The following is a 21,109-nucleotide window of genomic DNA, read 5'->3' as shown; positions in this document are numbered from 1 at the left end:
ACTTACCAAAGACGGACTGAAAAATAGCTTGATATTTTATTTTTTCATTTAAAACTAGGGATTATTCCCTTGGATAGGAAATCATTTTTTCTTGAGACAGATATTGAAAAAAGGACATGACATAATAACATGATTATTTTTGTTTACTAATGCAGTATAGGTAGTTGCTAAAAAGTCATGTGAACAAATATAAAAGTCTTATATAGCAGTATTTTTTATAATAAAGTCAAATAAAAGTACAAAAAAAGTCATAAATGTGTATAAAGTCACATACATAAAAAGTCTGTATTTATGTAGCAAATGAAAAATAAAGTAAAATTTCCACCTTTAAATCCTCTCTTTGAAGACTACGGTGCCAAAACCTATAAATAGTGCTTTGTATTAGCCGTTATATGTACTTTCTTTTAACCTAAACTTTCGAATATGATTATGAGATGCTATTAAAAATAGAGGTAATATAAGAATTAATCAAAGAATTTGGGGACAGTACCCCTTGTCTGAAATCTCATGATGGCTCTAACACAAAAGTGCAGAAGCAAATAAATGAAATTAAAGAACTTTTTGCCCTAAAACTACAGGAAAATAGTATCTCTAGCTACAGGAAATATGAAATTAAAGAACTCTTTGCCCTAGAATTACAGGAAAATAGTATCTTCGGAATTACAGGAAAATAGTATCTATTTAACTTAGTCGAGTCTGAAAATTTTAATATTCATAAATATATAGCCTATCCATAAAATTAACAGCGTAATACAAAATACGAATAATAATATTAGTATTATTAAAAAACGAATTACCAGTTTCCTTCTATTTATTATAATATTATATATTTATTAAAATAGTATATGTTTTTAATATATATTTGTTTAAATGTTTCTTTGGAAAGATCATTTTAGGTTTTTAATAATTTATCTTTTTAGATCATTTAAAAAGATCTAAAATATTATCAGATTCTATAGTGTGTCCTATGATCTTTCTTTAGCACGGGAGAATCTCGCTTAGCTTTCTCTGGTAGGATCTAGTCAATAAAGTGGTTAGTTATTTTGCTATAAAACATTAGGTTTTTACTTTCCTGGCTAATTTTTTAATTTTGTCTAGAATAGCTATAATTTTATTTTGATGTTTACATGTTTTAAAAATATACAAGTTAATCTTATTTGTTTGTTTTTCACGGCTTGAATCTTCTCGATTTTGTCCAAGGCTTATGGAATGGCAGTCCAAAAGAAGAGGGAAAAACAACAAATAAGTGAGCCTACCATATTATATATACTAGTATGTATGTATGTATGTATAAATTTATTGCCCATCATAAATGTAAAATACAACACTGATGGAGTATAAAGAAAGAAAATGGAAAGAAACAAATAAATTCTGACAAATACAAACAAAACCAAAACAAGGAAGAACAGACAAAACAAAGAGGGAAAAACAACAAATAAGTGAGCCTACCATATTATATATACTAGTGGGAATAGGTATTATTCAATGCCTTGGGAATATTATGACGATTAATTAAAGCTGGCGATATGACTAGTAAAGATTGAATCTTAGCCTATAGTATCCAAAATTTAAAAGAATAAATTTGATAAAATTTCAAGATCCAAAATTTGAAGAAATTTTTTCATATTAAGTATTTATTTAGAATAGAATAGAATACGCTTTATTCTTAAAACTTTTCATAAGAGATAAATCACCTAATATAATTTCGTTTCATACAAAAAAAAAAAAAAAATGAAGTAAACAACAACCATCACAACCACTTCAATGAATTTATAATCAGGGACACCAAAACATTGAGAAATATAAACAGACAAAATACAGACAAATAGAAATTAAACACTTAAGAAAAATATTAAAGTAGCTAAAATAATATCATATCAAGCAGGCCATACATTAAAGGTAAAATAAAGTCATAAAACGGCATATAATAAAATAAGTCATAAATAAATAAAATAAGAGTGTCAGTAGAGTAAAAAAAAGAAGAATTCATTTAGAGGTATTGGAGGTGTTAAGGATTTGAGTGAAGGTTAGTATAAAGCTATCTAAATATCTTTTTGTTTTTAGTCTTTACAAAAACAAAAGTTTTTTTTGTTTTTAGTTCCTAGTTATATATTTTCCTTTCTAGTACTACTAATTGATTACAGAAATTCATTTCGGAAAAAAACAATGTAAGGCCCAATGTGCGGTATATTTTGAATAATATAAGAATTAGCTTTGTTCACGTTTGTACCGAAGCATTTAGCAGGTAAGTTTGAACTTATTGACACACGATCTTAAATAAACGATGTCAATAAAGCTCTGCGTAAGAGAACTTGAAAGTTTTATTGTTTTAAAAAGTAGAGTTGTGACAAAGAGTCAAACTTTAGCGTAAAGAGCTAAATTATTCCGTGTATAAAAGACAGCCCCTTTTATACACGGAATCATTTCTGTTCGTTTTAAGTTTTAATGTCGTTCCTTACTTTCATTTAAAAAAATAGTTTTTTTTAAATTTAATTTCTTAACGTTTTTCAACTAATGCAGGTTCGAATTTGGCTACCGTACATACAAAATAAAAAAAAATTGCATATTAATTTTGGCATATTTTATTCCGTATATGAAGGGTTGCCCCCTCGTCAATACCTTGCTCTTTACGCTAAAGTTGTTAGCACTTTTAAAAAAGCTTCCTATTCTAATTAAACGGCCCCCGTGTTTCAATAGACCCTCTTAAATAATTGGGACAAACAGTCAAACTTTAGCGTAAATGGAAAAGTATTGAGGAGGGGGTAACCCTTCATATATGGAATAATTTCTGTTCGTTTTTTAAATAATGCCGGTAAATCTTTCTTACCCTCTATGAAATATACCTCTCCCCCCACGGAAAACTTCACCGTGGAAATTTCATCCAACGTAAAGTGCACCCCTCGTCAAATTTTTCCAAAAAGTTCCATCCTCGCTGAGAATTCCCCCCCCCCTGTAAAATTGTGTGCCGACGATTCAGCCTGAAAAATTTTCCTTAGCATTCTTTCATTTGAATAACACTTCAGTCTCTAATCGGTTTCTTGATCACTCCAGAAATGTCCCCTTCCTTGGAAATTATTTCCCGGAAATCCAAACACGCTGAAAAAGTCCCCTGGATAATTCCACCGGAACATTTCCACATGAAAATTTGGCAAAGATAATATAAGAGGATTAAAAAGGATTTCGAATAGTAATTATGTCAAATCCCCCCAGTGTAACATTTCCACTGGAATATTCAGCCCCCATAAATTCCCCTCCCCTAAGGAAGATTCTCCTTATAGAAATCCACCCCAAGCACCCCCCCCCCAAAAAAAAAAATCTGTGTACTTCCCAATAAGAAATACTATACGTAAACAATAGGCGAATTTCATAACTTATAGGCCAGCCCCGACGGACTGTGGGGGGTCATTTTACACCTAGAGACATAACTATTTGATCTTTCAACTATTCTGAACAAAATGGCTATCTCAAAATTTTGATCAGATAATTTTGGGGAAAAATGGGCGTGTGAGGGGGCCCAGTTACCCTTCAATCTTTTCGGTCGCTTATAAAGGGCACTAGAACTTTTAATTTTCGTTCGAATGCACCCTCTCCCAATCTTCTTGGACTATTATTCTGATACAAATCACCCCTGGGAAAAAAAAAATAATAAACACGCATCAGTTATCTGTATTCTAGCAAAAAAAGCAAAATTCTACATTTTTGCAGATATGAGCTTGAAACTTCTACAGTAGGGTTCTATGATACTCTGAATATGATGGTATGATTTTCATTAAGATTCCTTTAATTTTAGGAGGTGTTTCCCTCCTATTTCGAAAATCATGCAAATATTCTCAGGCTCGTAACTTTTGATGGGTAGCACTAAACTTGATGAATTTTATATAGCTGGAATTAGCGTAATAAGCTGATTCTTTTGATGTATCTGTTGATATTAAAATTTCGTTTTTTAGGGTTTCAGTTACTATTGAGCCGATAAGGAAAGAGATAAAGAGAGATGGGCAGAACATTTTGAGAATGTGATAAACAAGGATAGGGTTGCAGGAGAAAATATAGAGAAGACACCTTGGGTGTCAAGGAAGATATAGTTTGTGAGGAAAAATTAGTGACAGTACTAAAAGGATTAAAAAGTAGCAAGACCCTAGGTGTTGATAGTGTGGTAAATGAGTTGATTAAACATGATGCCTATGATGTTAAAAATAAGTTACTAAAGATTATGAATATAATTTTTGAGAAAGGGAAAGTACCTAGCGATTTAAGGAAAACCCTAATTAGCCCCTGTATAAGGAAGGTGATAAGAGTGAGTGCGGCAATTATAGAGCCAATAGCCTGGTCTCTGTAGGTACCAAATTACTTAGTGTGATGATACTTTTTAGACTGAGAGATGCTGTAGACCAAGTTTCAAGAGAACAGTGCGGTTTTAGGAAGAATAGAGGATGTGTCAACCGCAGTTTCAATCCTAGGTTAATAATTGAAAAGTGCCTAATTCGTCAAATACCTTTAGTCCTAAGTTATATAGATTATGAGCAAGTGATCAATTCAGCTGATAGAAGAGCTTTAGAGAAGTTGTTATCCTTGTATGGTATACCAGACAAATACATTAAAGTGATTAGTGCTATGTACTGGAATAACACTGCTACGATTAGGGTAGGAAATGAGGTTAGTAGCTGGCTTCGTATTAAATCAGGAGTTAAGCAGGGTTATGTTCTATTCCCATTTATATAGATCATTTTTATGGACTTTGTCCTAAGGAGCACAGCAAAGGCAATGGGAGAACACGGAATCAAATGGGGAGAAAAAAGTCTCCTAGACTTTGATTATGCTGATGATTTAAGCATACTAGATGAAAGTGTGATCAAAATAAACAAACTTTTAGAGGTTATGTGAGTTTAGGGTGCTAGATTAGGGCTTGAAAATTAATGTTAAGCAGACTAAGTCGCCACGGCTAGGAATAAGTGAAGATACAAAGGTGACGCTGGGAAACGAGAAGATCGATCAAGTGGTAGTTTCACGTACCTTGGTAGTATTATTTGTAAAGACGGTGGGAGTTGTGAAGATGTTAAAAGTAGAATAGCCAAGGCTCAGGGTGTTTTTTTCGCAGTTGAAAAAACTTTTGAAAAGTAAGAAGATGAATTTGGGAACCAAGATTAGAATAATGGAAGCTACAGTGATGACAGGAGTCAAACATGGTTTTGAAGCATGGGCGCTGTGAAAAGTGGAGGAAGATTTACAAGATGTTTTCAGCGAAAATGCCTACGGATTGTTTTGGGTACCTGACTGACTGACCGTATTTCAAACAGTAGGCTTTACATAAAGTTTGGTTCAATCTGTCTCTCTAGGGCTATAATAAGAGAAAGGTTGAGATGGCTAGGGCACGTTCTGCGGATGAGAGATGACAGCTTTCTAAATATTGTCCTTTTCGGACAACTGTCTAGGGCTAAACGGAAAGCAAGTAATCCACGGTTGGTGTGGGAGGATGCTGTAAAAAAAGATATAAGGAAAATGGGAACTTCCTGGGGGGTGTGGAGGGTGTTTTTTTTTTAATAGATTAGGATGGAAGAGGAGCCTGCATAGCTGTGCTGGTCTCTGGCAGCTTGGTGCTGTGGTGAGTTGTTTGTAATAGTAGTAGTAATCAATTTGCAGAGGAAGCCAACACGGAACGCTTTTACTTCAGGTATCTATGGAAAGAATATTTATCTTGATAAGCAGCGGGCTTCTCTTGTAATATTCAGCTAGCCGTCGTTGATGGGGGGCCCAGGGGGTACGGTCTCTGAATCATAAATGTTTCTTGAGTTTCTGGGCACTTCTTATTCATCTTACAAATTAAAATTATTTTTATTATTGGTCCCCTAGCCCTCCCCCCCCAAAAAAAAAACGTAATTATTGGTCCTCACCCCACCCCGAAAAAATCATGTGTACGTGCTTTGACCAAGCAAACAAATTGACCAAGAAAATGAAAAATTTACCAGCAAGTTGGTTTTGCTCAAAAATTTCAAGATGAAATAATAATACCTGTAATTCAGTATTGTCAATGCTTTTGTTATTGTTGTTACTTGGGGTTTGACGCGTTGGACAAATAGGTCATAAGCAATCTCACATGTCATTGATTTTATTCGAATTTCAATAAATTTCTTCCGAAAACATTCAGTTTAATTAAAATCCAACATTGGTTGGGATTCTTCGAGCATTTAAAACACTAAAAAGTGCCTTTAAAAAGACAAAATTAAATCAAAAGCTGCAGATGTTAATCTAAGAATTACCTTCTTCCTTTCTCTAACCTTAATTAGTTTTGTGATTGATTATTTCCCTTGAAGTTTTTGAAAAATAAATAATACGCTGTTCAAACAACACATCCGTTTCAGCAAAGCGTAACCTAACAATGACCTTTGAGAGGTTTTGAAACGACTTGAGCCCTAGTTTTATTTGAAACCTGACCTTGACTAGGACCAAGATTTTATATTTTTGTTGTTGCTCATGCTATTCTAATAAAATAAAAAAGTGTTCGAAATAGGTATCGTTTTTTGTGTAGTGCAAATAATGCTCTAAACTTAGAAAGTTTAAACATTTAGAATTCACTGCTCTTGTTTGTGGGAATCTCTACTCGTTCTAGTTGGATTTGACTGTTCATTTTAATTTCAGTCCTTTTCAGTTTCATTTATTATCCTGTAGAAACATATTTTATTCTAAGTTAACATGAATATTCGTTTAGTTCCTTTTTTCTAGCTCTGACTAATTTCTGTTTGTTGCAACTTCCACTTTTTATATTACTTCTATTTTTGACCGTTTAAGTCTTAATATCGCTATTATCCTCTCCAATTCAAAGCCAAGTATGCTGAAATGGTAATGCTAACTCTCAAAAGCGCATCCAAGATTTTTGTTCAGGGTGGGGGGGGGGGTTACTAATTTTTTTCATTTTAGGGGGGGGGGGTACATAAAAACCTCAAAAAACGCATACAAAATTTGTTTATGTCCATTTTGTTTTGTTTTACGAGTCAAATAAACATTTCGGGGGGGGGGGTTGGTTCAAACCGGGTAACCCCCCTCCCCTGGTTACGGCCTTGCTAACTCTGGAAAAGCCATCTTTTTACTTCTGAAAAGACTCACAAGTTTTCTTGATACAAATAATTACTTCGTGAATTTTAGTTTTGGTTTTGTACTGGTTATTTGATTCAGCAGGCATGCATGCCCCTTTATAGTATTGATTCGGTCTTAGATTCTGGGTTATTCCCAGCTGTTTTATTTTTGGATCGAAAGAATGTATTCGATTCCTCATCAAATTCTTTTTGAAAAACTTGGCAACCTCGGACTGCAAGCAATTGTTCACTCTTGATTCCGTTTACTCCTTTTGAGTAGGAAGATTTTGTTGACAAGAACCCTTCAATTTTCATAAGGATCTATCCTGGCCCCAAATCTTTTTGATTTATATAGATGACGTTTATATCCAGTAAAAACTTGCACTTCAAGGATTTGTTGTCATTTGTGTAGCCCCTTTCGTGCTGATGAACTTGTATTCTAGTCAGATTCTGATGACAGCAAAGTTTTATTTAATGATGACATTACTTTATCTACGGTAGCATTTGACCAAGCTTTGTTATAGAAAAGTCTTCTTGCTTAATTTTAGACAGTTCTTTCATGGTTTCCTATGAACTATTTCGATCGTGTTGTTTCCAAGTCTTAACTTTGGTTTTCTTAGATTTTCTACGACTTTTCCGGGTATTCATGACACATGCGCAATACTCTCTTTAAGATTAGAAATAAATAGGTTATCCTAACTGCCTTGGAATTCTTCCTGATGAGAATTTGTCTTACAAATTTCACATTAATGCAATGAAAGCAAATGATGTGTGCTCCCTCCATTTTCTGAAAGCGATAATTTTTAAACAGCACAATCAATAAGTAAATGTTTAGAAAGAGCACAAGGTCTCTCATCTAGGATTTTAGGTTAAGACCACTGAAAAGTGACCGAATTAACAGGCAAGGCTATTCTATTAGGGTAGCCATGAGGCACGTTAGTTAACGCTGTTGGTTTTTGTTGTGACATCTATATTTCTGTTCATCAGCCGCTTATGAAAATCGAAAAAAATTTAAATATTCGAAACCTGTTCCTGTAATGTGTGAAAATGGAAAATACTATCCAGCCCATCATTGCAGTAACAAAGCCAAAACCAAAAAAGGAAGAAATTCGAAATAAAGGAAGAGAGGCCTTTGTTGGACTCGTTGCTGGATCTTTTGGTAGCCTTAGTTTATTTTTGAGTGCAATACCCCTTAAAGACCTAGTGTATTTCTCTTATGATAAGTTTGTTTTCTATGCCAAGAAGGACTTCCAAGCCTCTAGGCTATGACCCTTGGAGTCTGAAAAATGTTTTTTTTTCTCATGAAAATTGATTTATATGCTCATTGTATTCTAACTAGCCTAAAGATATAAATTTACAATTTCTTACCTTAAATTGCATGTCCAGCAAGATAAAGAGGTGATGAACCTCCTGTAGAACATCTTGCTGGTGGTGTGACATGATAATGGTTTGGCACCCCAGGTCAGCCTGCACTCTGCATTGGCCCAATCATAATCAACTCCTTTCTTGAATGTATCTATGGTTTGGGACTGATAGTGGATTTTTAGAGGCTGTTACAGTGAGGGACAGTGAAGACAGAGAAGAAGTACCAACACATCATTGACAGCTATAGGGGGCTTGCAACTTCTTTGTGTGACTTCTTGCTGTAGCCTACTTGCAAGGGATGAGGAGAAGACTTGACTTGAGAGATTGTTCCCAAGTAGTGATTGCATCTCCTCTCTTCCTTCAATAAACTAGGGTGGGGAGTTCTTGAAAATTTTACCTTTCACAAAATCTTCCTATCTAACCTAGCCAGTTAGATGTTAGGGCTTCTTGCAGGGCTGCAGTGCAAGTTATCCATCCCCAAATTTGTTTTCTGCTTGGTAATTTATAAAAAAAAGCTGGTGATTTTACTAGGCATATGTTTGAACTACCACTGTTTATGTTTGTCTAGTGCTGATGTCACTTCCCCACTCCACTGCCTCTGTAGAGAGACAATTTTATCTGCTGATGCTATTAAGTGCCTTCTAAGAAGTATTTTGGATCCAAGGACCATTTTTGTCTTATGCATGTACATAGGTTTGTGATGGATGCATCATTAGACATACCAGATGTCCTGATGCACTTGTCTCAAAGGTGAGAAAATGGAAATTGGAGAAGCTAAAGAAGATTAGAGATTAATACTCATGGAACTCAAGCATTTGTTTACATAATTAAATAAAATCATTGTTTTGTTGTCAATTCAAAAATTGTAGCCTAGTTTGCCATTTTTCCCTTCAGTTGCTTTCAATTTGAGAAGAAGTTGAAAAGTCTTATTTTACTCTTAATCTGTCAGGTCAAGAAGAAGTAGGAAAGTTATGGACATAAGGCACATCCTCTTTCATGCCCCCTTTAAAAAGTTCTAATTTTCTTCCATGAAAAAGAAATGATGTCTAGGTGATGATCTGTGAATCCTTCCTTTAGCCACTCATTCATTAGTTTATTTTTGTATAAAAGACAAGAAATATTTAAAACAAAATTGTGTAGAAAATCATGAGTTTATAATATTTTATTATTTGGATATCCCTCTATTTTTAAGCCATGACAGATTCTTTTGGCCAAAAAGAAATGATAGAATAAGGGAATAATATCTCTTTAAGTTTGCACCTGAATGTTTACCAAATTCTATTTATTTAGGATAATTGTCCAAGTTACTTCTAAGCAGTAATATAGCTAATGGATAGTTATTGGCAAGAAAAAAAACTTCACTTTTTATTTTCACATCTCTAAAACAAGGGAATTTAGGTGGTAAAAATGGCTCCAAGGTAAGATAATATGTTTATTTAGATGAAACATAAATGTTTTCAAGCACATAGAAGATCCATAAACACAATGTCCTATACCCCCCACAAGACTCTATGGCAGGGAATGCAGGCAGAAAAAAAACATTAAAGAGGAAAATGAGAGGCAGCCAGAGTTGAGGCTATATTTGTTGGGGATTATCACCATGCCAATCATTTTGTATAAACCTGGGTGAGGGGGTGGGGTATACTTTTAATCTTAAAAACTGACATGGCTTTAAATAAAAGGCTGAAACTTGTCACCTAATATCTTTCTGTAACTTGATATGTATGCTTAAAATTTGGACTGTAATTTATGCTAAAGGCAAAATTTGTGTATGTCTACCTCTTTTAGAGCTTTTGGTACAAAATAATGATAAAAACCAGTGTAGTCAGGGACATTTTTCTTAACCAATTTTCTCTATGCCTATGAGGTCAAAAAGTCTGAAGAATTGATAAATGGGGACTGTAATTAGTGCTGTAGACAGAATCTGTGTGAATGTATTATTTTAAGAGAATTGGTATTAAAAATGCTTCTCTTTGTTCTGGAGACCAGTGACAGACATACATTAATTTACATAAACATGCAAATATCAATAGCAAGCATAAGTTCACTTAAAAAAACAGGTTCAAAATGCATCCACTGGATAGTAATATAAAACATTACTCACTTTGGCATTTTTGAGCTGAAATTTGATTAACCTTAGAAAAAAAGGGTTGATAATTGTCTTTAAATGTCTTTAAAATAATTAAGGTCTTTAACACACAAAAAATCCTCATGTTGAAACATTTTTACTCAGCTATCAGAATGTTGAGGTAACTTGTGTGATGTTTGTACTCCTGTAGATGTTAGCACATGCATAACTACAGGCAAGTTCTACTCTTTTTAAATACTACCTTTTGTATTTTCAAGTGAAGATGCTCATTCCATTCCAGTAAACCTTACTGCATGGGGCTTAGATAATGAGGGCAACAGTATTAGCATCTGATAAATTACTACCAGTTACTAGACATAAATACCACTATCCTAATTGATTTACTTGAAAGATATGGATGTATTTGCTATACAGAGGTTTTTCACTGCTAATTTGTGTTTTGGTGTTTTTTTTTCTAAAAGTCAATGGTGTTTTTTTTCCTTTGGAGGCAACCCTGGGTGCAGAGTATCTGCTGCATCCTATTATTTAAGCCATAGGTTTATCTCACAATTCTTGTCAAGATTGAATTTGAACCTGTCTGCAGTTTTTGAACTTAAAGTTGTCTTGCTTAGACCATTCCACATGCTTACAATACAGCTGGAGAAAAATTGTTGGGTAAAATTCTAGTTTAGGGGCTTTTGTTGATATTGGAATGTAGTTAAGTTAGGTGATTAAAACTTTCAGGAATGGATCCAGGGTCTAATACATAAATCAGGAAGGTAGCATTGTTTACTGCTGACTTTTACACCATATCCAGAGTTGTTTCATATGCCTAAGAATATTTTCTTAGGTAGTTTATAACCTACTTACATAAAACTTAGGTTTCTTCTTCCATGTTGACTCTAAGGGAACCTAAAAAAATATCAAATATTATTCATCTGTTTAGGAATATTTTATTTTAAATAATTTATAACTTTACGTGAAACTGAAACTGTTTTCTTCCATGTTAGTTCAAAGGGAACCTGAAAAAGTAAAATATCAAATATTATTCATATGCTGAAGAAACAGCTTTTTCAAATTATTAATTTAAAAAACTTTCCAAAAAGAAGTTTTTCAAAGAAACATAAAGGCCATTTTAAATTAAGATCAGCAGATGCAAATACCTGTTAAAATTCAAGCTCAAAATGACCAGAAATTACTATTAAAGAATAAATGAAACCCAAAATGAACAGAAATTAAATAAACAATCATAGCAAAAAATAGAAGTAATAATAAAATGAATCAATAAATCTTAAAGTGAGTAATGCAAATCAAGCTTAAAACAAAGGAAAATGTTTTGCTATTGAAGTTTAAATGAAACCCAAAACAAACAGAAATTAAATAAACAATCAATGCAAATAAACATACAATAAATACTAATATAAATGCACAAATCAATCTTAAAACGAGTGAAACTTAAATTGAATATGCAAATTAAGCTTGAAACAAACAAAAATCACTGCAAACAAGAGTTTGGGTATTTCCTCCTTCTCTTGCTGTAAAAGTCTAAAACCTACTGCGTCATTGGCGCTTTACTGAAAACTATGTTTGTCTTGAACAGTCTTGGAAAGTATAAACAAAATCAAATTGAATGTTTGATATATAATTATATTAATTGTTGAAACATCCATCACTTCAAGATTTTTTTCACTGAAATTTTATTTTCATGTTCAATGCTGTAAGAACTGGAAAAGAAAATATTTGTAATATAATTCGTTTTCAGTGAAGTGCCAATGACACAGCAGGCTTTAGGTATTTACAGTTAAGGAAGGGGGCAGTATCCAGACTCTTGTTTGTAGTGAAACTATATTTGTCTTGAACAATCTTGAAAAGAACTAATAAATTAAACTGAACATTTGATGTATAATGAATTTAATTGCTGAAAGCTCATCAGTTCAAAATTTTATTGTAATTTTAATATTTATTTTCAATATTAAGTACAAAAGAACATATTTGTAATATAATTCACTATCAGTGAAGCGCCAATGATGAAGTAGGCTTTAGGTTTTTTGTGTCGACCCTGGAGCATGGGTGCCCATAAGCTGAATTCCAGGGGGGGGGGGGCAAACCGCGTCTAATTGGCACTTTTAATGCTATATAATAGAAATGTCAGAACAAAAATATAAAAATAAGGTAACATCTTTCAGCCAGGGGGAAGGGCAGGCGCCCCCCCTCTTATGGGTGCTCATGCCCCGGAGTTTTTGTTATATGATCTTTGAACTATTTTTAACAAAATGGCTACCACAAAGTTTTATCTGATGTATTTGTGGGAAAAAGGGCGTGGGGGGGGGGCTAGCTGCCCTTTGATCAGTTTTGACTCTTAAAAAGTGAAATAGAACTTTTAGTGTCCAATCAAATGAGCCCTCTCTGAAGTTCCCTTCAAGTTCGAGCATTCCTTCCAGAAGAACCTTATATGCCCCCAGGGCATAACTTACAACACCTGCCCCAGGGTCTGGGCAGTTGTGTTGTCATTGGAGTTTTGCTATCTGAGCTTTGAACTATTTTTAACAAAATGTCCATCTCAAAATTTTTATTTGATGCATTTGGGGAAAAGAGAGCATGTGGGACAGGGGGGGGGATAGTTGCCCTCTGATCTCTTTAGACTCTTAAAAAGTGAACTAAAACATTAAATTTCCATTTAAATGAGCCCTCTCTGAAGCTTATAAAAGCATCCCTTCTAGAAGAGCCATATTTACCCCCAGGGCAAAACTTACAACACCTGTCCCGGGCCCTGGGGGGTTGTGTCGACTCCGGATTTTTGTTATACGATTGTTGAACTATTTTTAACAAAATGGCTATCTCAAAATTATTATTGTATGTATTTGGGAAAAAAGGGCTTGGGGGGGGGGGGCTAGTTGCCCTCAAATTATTTTTGAATCTTAAAAAGGGCACTAGAACTCCCAATTGGATGAGCCCCCTCCAAAGTTAATGCAACAACCCCTTCCATATGAAGTGCCTCTGTGAAGAAAAATAATAATAAATAAATAAATAATAAAACATTGGAGCGGTATGGCCTTTACTGTAGGCAACGCTATAGCTTTGCCTCTGATTTAAAACCTATTTACGTGAAAGTTATTACGTGATGTGGTTAAGAACAATCTTTTTCAAATAATATATAACTTACTTACATGAAACTGAAGTTGTTTTCTTCCATTTTGACTCAAGGGGAACCCAAAAAAGAAAAACATCAAATAATACGTATGCGTAAGAACAATCTTTTTCAAATAATTTATAACTTACTTATGTGAAATTGAAGTTTTTTTCTTGCATGTTGACTCAAAGGGAACCTGATAAAAAAAAAATAGCAAATATTGGTCATATGCTTAAGAACAATCTTTTTTGAATAATTTATAACTTACTCATGTGTAACTAAAGTTGTTTTCTTCCATGTTGACTCAGAGGGAACCAGAAAACAAAAATCAAATGTTAGTCATATGCTTAAGAATAATCTTTTTCAAATAATTTATAACTTACTTACGTGACACTAAAGTTGTTTTCTTCCATGTTGACTCAGAGGCAACCTGAAAAAGAAAAATATGTTAGTCATATGCTTAAGAACATTCTTTTTCAAATAATTTATGACTTGTTTACGTGGAACTAAAGCTGTTTTGTTCTATGTTGACTCAGAGGGAATCTGAAAAAGAAAAATATGCAATAATAGTCATATGCTTAAGACCATTCTTTCTTAACTAATTTATAACCTGCTGAACTGAAATAGAAGTTTTCTTCCATGTTAACCTAAAGTGAACCAGAAAAAGAAAAATTTCAAATATTATTCATATGCTTAAGAACAATTGATTTCAAATAATTAATAGCCTATGTGAAACTAAAGTTGCTTTCTTCCATGTTGACTCAGAGGGAACCTGACAAAGAAAAATATAAAATATTAGTCATATAATTAAGAACAATCTTTTTTAAATAATTTATAACTTACCTAAGTGAAACTCGAGTTTTTTTCTTCCATGTTTGACTCAAAAGAGAACCTAAAAACGACAAATATCAAATATTAGTCATATGCTTAAGAACAATTTGTTTCAAATAATTTATAACTTACTTACGTGGAACTAAAGTTATTTTCTTCCATGTTGACTCAGAGGGAACCTGAAAAAGAAAAGTATCAAATATTAGTAAATGGTTAATAACAATCTGTTTGAAATAATTTATAATTTACTTGACTCAAAGCTATTGACTCAAAGGGAACCTGAAAAAGAAAATTATCAAATATTAGTCATATGCTTAAGAACAATTGATTTCAAATAATTTATAGCTTATGTGAAAATAAAGCTGTTTTCTTCCATGTTGACTCAGAGGGAACCTGAAAAGAAAAATATCAAATATTAGTTATATACTCAAGAACAATATTTTTCAAGCAATTTATAAACTTACTTACTTGAAAATAAAGTTGTTTTCTTCCATGTTGTCTCAAAGGGAACCTGACAAAGAAAAATATAAAAACTTAGTCATATGCTTAAGAACAATCTTTTTGAAATAATTTATAACTTACCTAAGTGAAACTCGAGTTTTTTTCTTCCATGTTTGACTCAAAAGAGAACCTAAAAACAGCAAATGTCAAATATTAGTCAAATGCTTCAGAACAATCTTTTTCAAATAATTAATAACTTGCGTGAAATTGAAGTTCCATGTTGACTCAAAGGGAAAATGAAAAAGAAAATATCAAATATTAGTCATTTGCTTAAAAACAATCTTTTTCAAATAATTTATAATTTACTAACGTGAAACTTAAGTTGTTTTCTTCCATGTTGACTTGCAGGGAACTTGAAACAAAAATTTAAAATATTAGTCAAATGCTTAAGAACAATCTCTTTGAAATAATTTATAACTTAGTAACGTGAAATTGAAGTTGTTTTCTTTGTGTTGACTTAAAGTGAACCTGTAAAAGAAAACATAAAATATTATTCATATGCTTAAGAATAGTTTCTTTAATTAGTTTTAACTTACTTACGTGAAACTGAGGTTTTTTCTTCCGTGATAGCTCAAAGGAAACCCGAAAAAGAAAAATATCATATATTATTCATATGCTTAAGAATAGTCTTTTTCAAATCTTTTATAACTTACTTATGTGAAACTGCGTGAAACTGATTAAGAACAATCTTTTCAAATAACTTCTAACTTATTTACTTAAAACTAATGTTGTTTTCATCCATGTTGACTCAAAGGGAACCTGAAAAAGAAAAATATCGAATATTAGTTATATGCTTAAGAACAATCTTTTTCAAATAATTTATAACTTACTTACGTGAAACTAAAGTTGTTTTCTTCCATGTTGACTCAGACCCAACTAATATTGGTCATATACTTAAGAATAATCTTTTCAAATAATTTCTATCCTACTTACGGGACGCTAAAGTTGTCTTCTTCCATGTTAACTCAGACGGAACCTGAAAAAGAAAAATACCTAATATTAGTCATATGCTTAAGAACATTCTTCGTGAAATAATTTATAACTTACTTACGTGAAACTAAAGTCATTTTATAACATGTTACCCAGAAAGAAACCGATTAAGCAAAATATCGAATATTAGATATATGTCTAAGAACAATATTTTTCAAACAATTTATAACTTACTTACGTGACGCTGAAGTTGTTTTCTTCAATTTTGACTCAAAAGGAACCTGAAAAAGAAAATATCAAATATTAGTCATGTTTTTAAGAACAATCTTTTTCAAATAATTTATAACTTATTTTAAACTAAGTTTTTTTCTTCCATGTTGAATCAGAGGGAACCTGAAAATGAAAAATATCAAATATTAGTCATCAACTTAAGAACAATCTTTTTCAAACAATACTTACTTACTTGAAATTAAAGTTATTTTCTTTCATGTTGACTCAGAGGGAACCTGAAAAACAAAAATGTCAAACATTAGTCATATGCTTAAGACCATTTTTCTTGAAATAATTTATAACTTACTGAAATAAAACTTAAGTTGTTTTTCTTCCATTGTTGACTCAAAGGGAACCTAAAAATGAGAAATATCGATTATTAGTCGTATGCTTAAGAACAATCTTTTTCAAATAATTTATAACTGACGTGAAATTGAAGTTGTTTTCTTCCATGTTGACTCAAAGGGAACCTGAGTCAGAAAATATCGTTTGCTTAGAAACAATCGATTTATAACTTACTTACGCGAAACTAAAGTTGTTTCCTTCCGTGTTGACTTAGAGGGAACTTGAAATAAATATAAGACATTATGCTTAAGACTAATCTTTTTCAAATAATTTATAACTTACTTACGTGAAACTAAAGTTGTTTTCTGCCATGTTGACCCAGAGGAAACATGAAAAAGAAAAATTCAAATATTAGTCATATTCTTAAGAACAATATTTTCCAAATAATTTCTAACCTACTTGCGTGACACTAAAGCTGTTTTCTTCCATGTTAACTCAGAGGGAACCAGAAAAAAATATCAAATATTAGTCACATGCTTAAGACTAATCTTTTCCAATACTTTCTAACCTGCTTATGTGATTCTAAAGTTGTTTTCTTCCATGTTGACTCAGAGGGAACCTGAAAAAGATAAATATCAAAGACTAGTCATATGCTTAAGAACAATCTTTTCAAATAATTTCTAACCTACTTATGTGACTAACCTGCTTAAGAACAATATTATTGGAATAATTTCTAACCTACAAAAAATATCAACTATTAGTCATATACTCGAGAACAATTGTTTTCAAATAATTTATAACTTATTTGAAAGTAAAGTTGTTTTCTTTCATGTTGACTCAGAGGGAACCTGATATAGAAAATTATCAAATATTAGTCATATGCTTAAGAACAATCTTTTTGAAATAATTTATAACTTACTTACATGAAAATCAAGTTTTTTCTTCCATGTTTGACTGAAAAGAGAACCTAAAAATGACAAATATCAAATATTAGTCATGTTCTTAAGAAGAATATTTTTCAAATAAGTTATAACTAACGTGAAATTGAAGTTATTTTCTTCCATGTTGACTCAAAGGGAACCTGAAAAAAAAAACATCAAATATTAGTCATTTGCTCAGAAACAGTCTTTTTCAATTGATATATAACCTTCTGGCGTGAAACTAAAGTCGTTTTCTTCGATGTTGGCTTGGAGGGAACTTGAAAAAATTATAAAAAATTAGGCTTAAGAATAATCTGTTTGAAATAATTTATAACTTGCTTACGTGAAATTGAAGTTGTTTTCTTCCGTGTTGACTTAAAGCGAACCAAAAGGAAAATATCAAATATTATTCGCATGCTTAAGAACAATTTTTTTTTAAATCGTTTTAGATTACTTACGTGAAACTGAGGTTTTTTATCTACCATGATGACTCAAAGGGAGCCTGAAAAGAAATATATCAAATATTATTTATATGCTTAAGAATATTTTTTGCTTAAAATACTTTAAAACCTGCTTACGTGAAACAGGTTTCTTTTCCCATGTTGACACAAAGGGAACCTGAAAAAACATCAAATATCTTTCATATGTTTAAGAATATGTTTTTTTTGATAATTTATAACTTACTTACGTGAAACTGAAACTGTGTTCTTCCATGTTGATTCAAAGGGAATCTGAAAAAGAAAAATATTAAATATTAGTCATATATTTAAGAACAATCTATTTGAAAAAATTTATAACTTACTCACGTGAAACTAAAGTTGTTTTCTTCCAAGTTGACTCAGAGGGAACCGGGAAAAACAATATCGAATATTGGTCGTATACTTAAGAACAATCTTTTCAAATAATTTCTAACCTACTTACGGGATACTGAAGTTGTTCTCTTCCATGTTGACTCAGTGGGAACTTGAAAAAGAAAAATGTAAAATTTTAGTCATATGCTTAAGAACATTCTTTTCGAAATAATGGATAACTCACTTAGATAAAATTTAAGTTGTTCTATTACATGTTTACTCAAAAAGAAACAGAATAAGAAATTATCAATTACTAGGAATATGCCTAATAACAAACTTTCTGAAATAATTTATAGATTACTTACGTGAAACTAAAGTCGTTTTTTTTAGTTGATTAAGAAAGAACATGAAAAAGAAAAAAAATTAAATATTTGGCATATGCTTAAAAATAATCTTTTTGAAATAATTTATAACTTACTTACGTTAAACTAAAGTTGTTTTCTTCCATAAAAAAGTTTTCCTCCTTTCTCAGAGGGAACCTAAAAAAGAAAAATATCAAATATTAGTCATATGCTTAAGAATAATCTTTTTAAAATAGGCCTAATTTATAACTTACTAACATGAAACTAAAGTCGCTTTCTTTAAGGTTGACTCAGGAGGAACCCGAAAAAGAAAATATCAAATATTAGTTATATGATTAAGAACAATCTTTTCAAATAATTTATAGCTCAATTACTTAAAAAAAAATTTTGTTTTCTTCCAATATGACTGAGAGGGACCCTGAAAAAGAAAAATATCAAATATTAGTCATATGCGTAAAAAAATCTTTTTAAAATATTTTATATATTACTTACGTGAACTTAAAGTTTTTATCTTCCATGTTATCTCAGAGGGAACCTGAAAAAGAAAAATATCAAATATTATTCATATGCTTAAGAACAATCTTTTTCAAATAATTTCTAACCTGCTTACGTGACACTAAATTTGTTTTCTTCTTTGGTGACTTAGAGGGAACCTCTGAGTCAATATGGAAAAAGAAAAATATCAAACATTTGCCCTATGCTTAAGAATAATCTTTTTAAAATAATGTATAACCGTTAAACTAAAGTCGTTTTCTTTAATGTTGACTCAGAAGGAAACTGAAATAGAAAAGTATTAAATATTAGTCATATGCTTAAGAACAATCTTTTTAAAATATTTTATAACTTACGTGAAACTAAAGTTGTTTTCTTCCATATTGACTCAGAGGGAACCTGAAAAATATCAAATATTAGTCATATGATTGAGGACAATCTTTTCAAATAACTTATAACTTATTTAGCTAAAACTAATGTTGTTTTCCTCCACGTTGACTCAGAGGGAACCTGAAAAAGAAAAATACCAAATATTAGTCATATTCTTAAAAATGTTTTTGAAATAACTTATAAATTACTTACTTGAAACTAAAGTTGTTTTCTTCCATATTCACTCATAGTGAAGCTGAAAAAGAAAAAAATATCAAATATTAGTCATATGCTTAAGAACAACCTTTTTCAAATAATGTGTAACCTATTTACGTGAAACTAAAGTAGATTTCTTCCATGTTGATTCAGAGGGAACCTGAAAAAGAAAAATTTCAAACATTAGTCATATGCTTAAGAACAATCTTTTAAGATAAGATAAGATAAGGGTTTATTCCAAAAACAACACAACGCAAAAAAACAAATGACCTTCCATAAGCTAACACTTGTTCGGAAGTATTTACCCTCTTAAAATTAACACTTATAATAACATAATAAAGAGAAAGAAGAGAAAAAGAAGAAAGAAAGAAAAAAAGAAGAAAAAATGAAAATCCTACACTCACTCAGCTCCTGGTTGCAAAAAAACAAAAATCAATACTTCACATACTCCAAAATTTCCTGCCTCCATCCCATAAATAATAAATAAACGAAAAAAAAAAAAAAAAAAAATATATAGGAAAAACGGGAAAAACGGGTTCCGGGCAAACCTGATAGTGACTCAACTAAACCACCCATTAAAAAAATTTATACACATTCATACCTATGGAAACGAAGGGTTTTAAGGTCCCGGCGGAATTCACATAGATTCGCTGAACTTTTTAAAGAAACAGGCATATTATTCCTGACAACTGGCCCCACATGACGTATTGAAAATAGCGATCTAGTACTAGTAACTTGAGGTGTCCGTATATCTCTAGCATGACGAGTAGGATAATTGTGTACATCATCACCAGAAATAAATAAATTTAAAAAACATTTGGGAACCAAATTAGAAAAATACTTAAACATAAATAACCCATGGTAAAATTTTCCAAGACCTGACACAGGGATAATATTTACCTGTACATATTGGGATCTAACCGAGGTTCTCCGATTATCTCCGGACAACACTCGCAGTGCCATATTTTGTATCACACGTAACTGCTGGAAATGCAATGAAAATGTGCTAGACCATATACTCACGCAATATACTAAATACGGGTGAACCAACGAAAAATAAATCAATCTCAAAATAGAATCATAGAATATGTTTTTTAACTTTCTCATCATTCCAACATTTCTAGCAATCTTACTACTAATAAAAGAAACATGAATTTTAAAACTAAGGCATTCATCCACAATAAGACCAAGGTATCGTATAGTATTTGTACGCTTAATTACATAATTCTCCATTTGCAAATCCAGAACCCAAGGGTAAAAATTTGATGATCTACCATATATAATAAAACCTGATTTACTATGGTTTAACAATAGCTTATTCACTCTCATCCACTTATCTATACCCAACATACCTCTTCTCATTATCTCTATTAAATCAGATTCAGTCTTTGCTGCGGCAATAAAATGGTTATCATCTGCAAAACTAGGAATAATCACACTACAATTGGAATGTGAACTATCTAATAAATCCAAAACAGAAAATCGTAAGTCATTGATATAAACCAAGAATAA

The 21,109-nt window shown here is 31.8% G+C and overlaps 1 protein-coding gene across 3 annotated transcripts in view; it reads left to right on the top strand.

The window, feature by feature from the left end:
• Positions 1 to 21,109, top strand: part of LOC148951859 (mitochondrial ornithine transporter 1-like) — a 120,664-nt gene that overhangs the window by 7,308 nt on the left and 92,247 nt on the right. For 2 of the 3 annotated variants that reach the window (XM_089089370.1, XM_089089372.1), the window contains exon 1: positions 8,079 to 8,226. The exons of the other annotated variant lie outside the window; for it this stretch is intronic. In XM_089089370.1, coding sequence (XP_088945496.1) covers positions 8,115 to 8,226 — 112 coding nt within the window. In that variant the 5' untranslated portion in view covers positions 8,079 to 8,114. Of the gene's footprint in view, positions 1 to 8,078; positions 8,227 to 21,109 lie in introns of those variants that run through there. 3 annotated transcript variants of the gene reach the window in all.

Source organism: Artemia sp. Qi Xiang Cuo, chromosome 5 (genome assembly GCF_049724085.1).
Source record: "Artemia sp. Qi Xiang Cuo chromosome 5, ASM4972408v1, whole genome shotgun sequence".
Taxonomy (NCBI): Eukaryota; Metazoa; Arthropoda; class Branchiopoda; order Anostraca; family Artemiidae; genus Artemia; species Artemia sp. Qi Xiang Cuo.
This window is presented reverse-complemented; position numbering and strand designations above follow the sequence as displayed.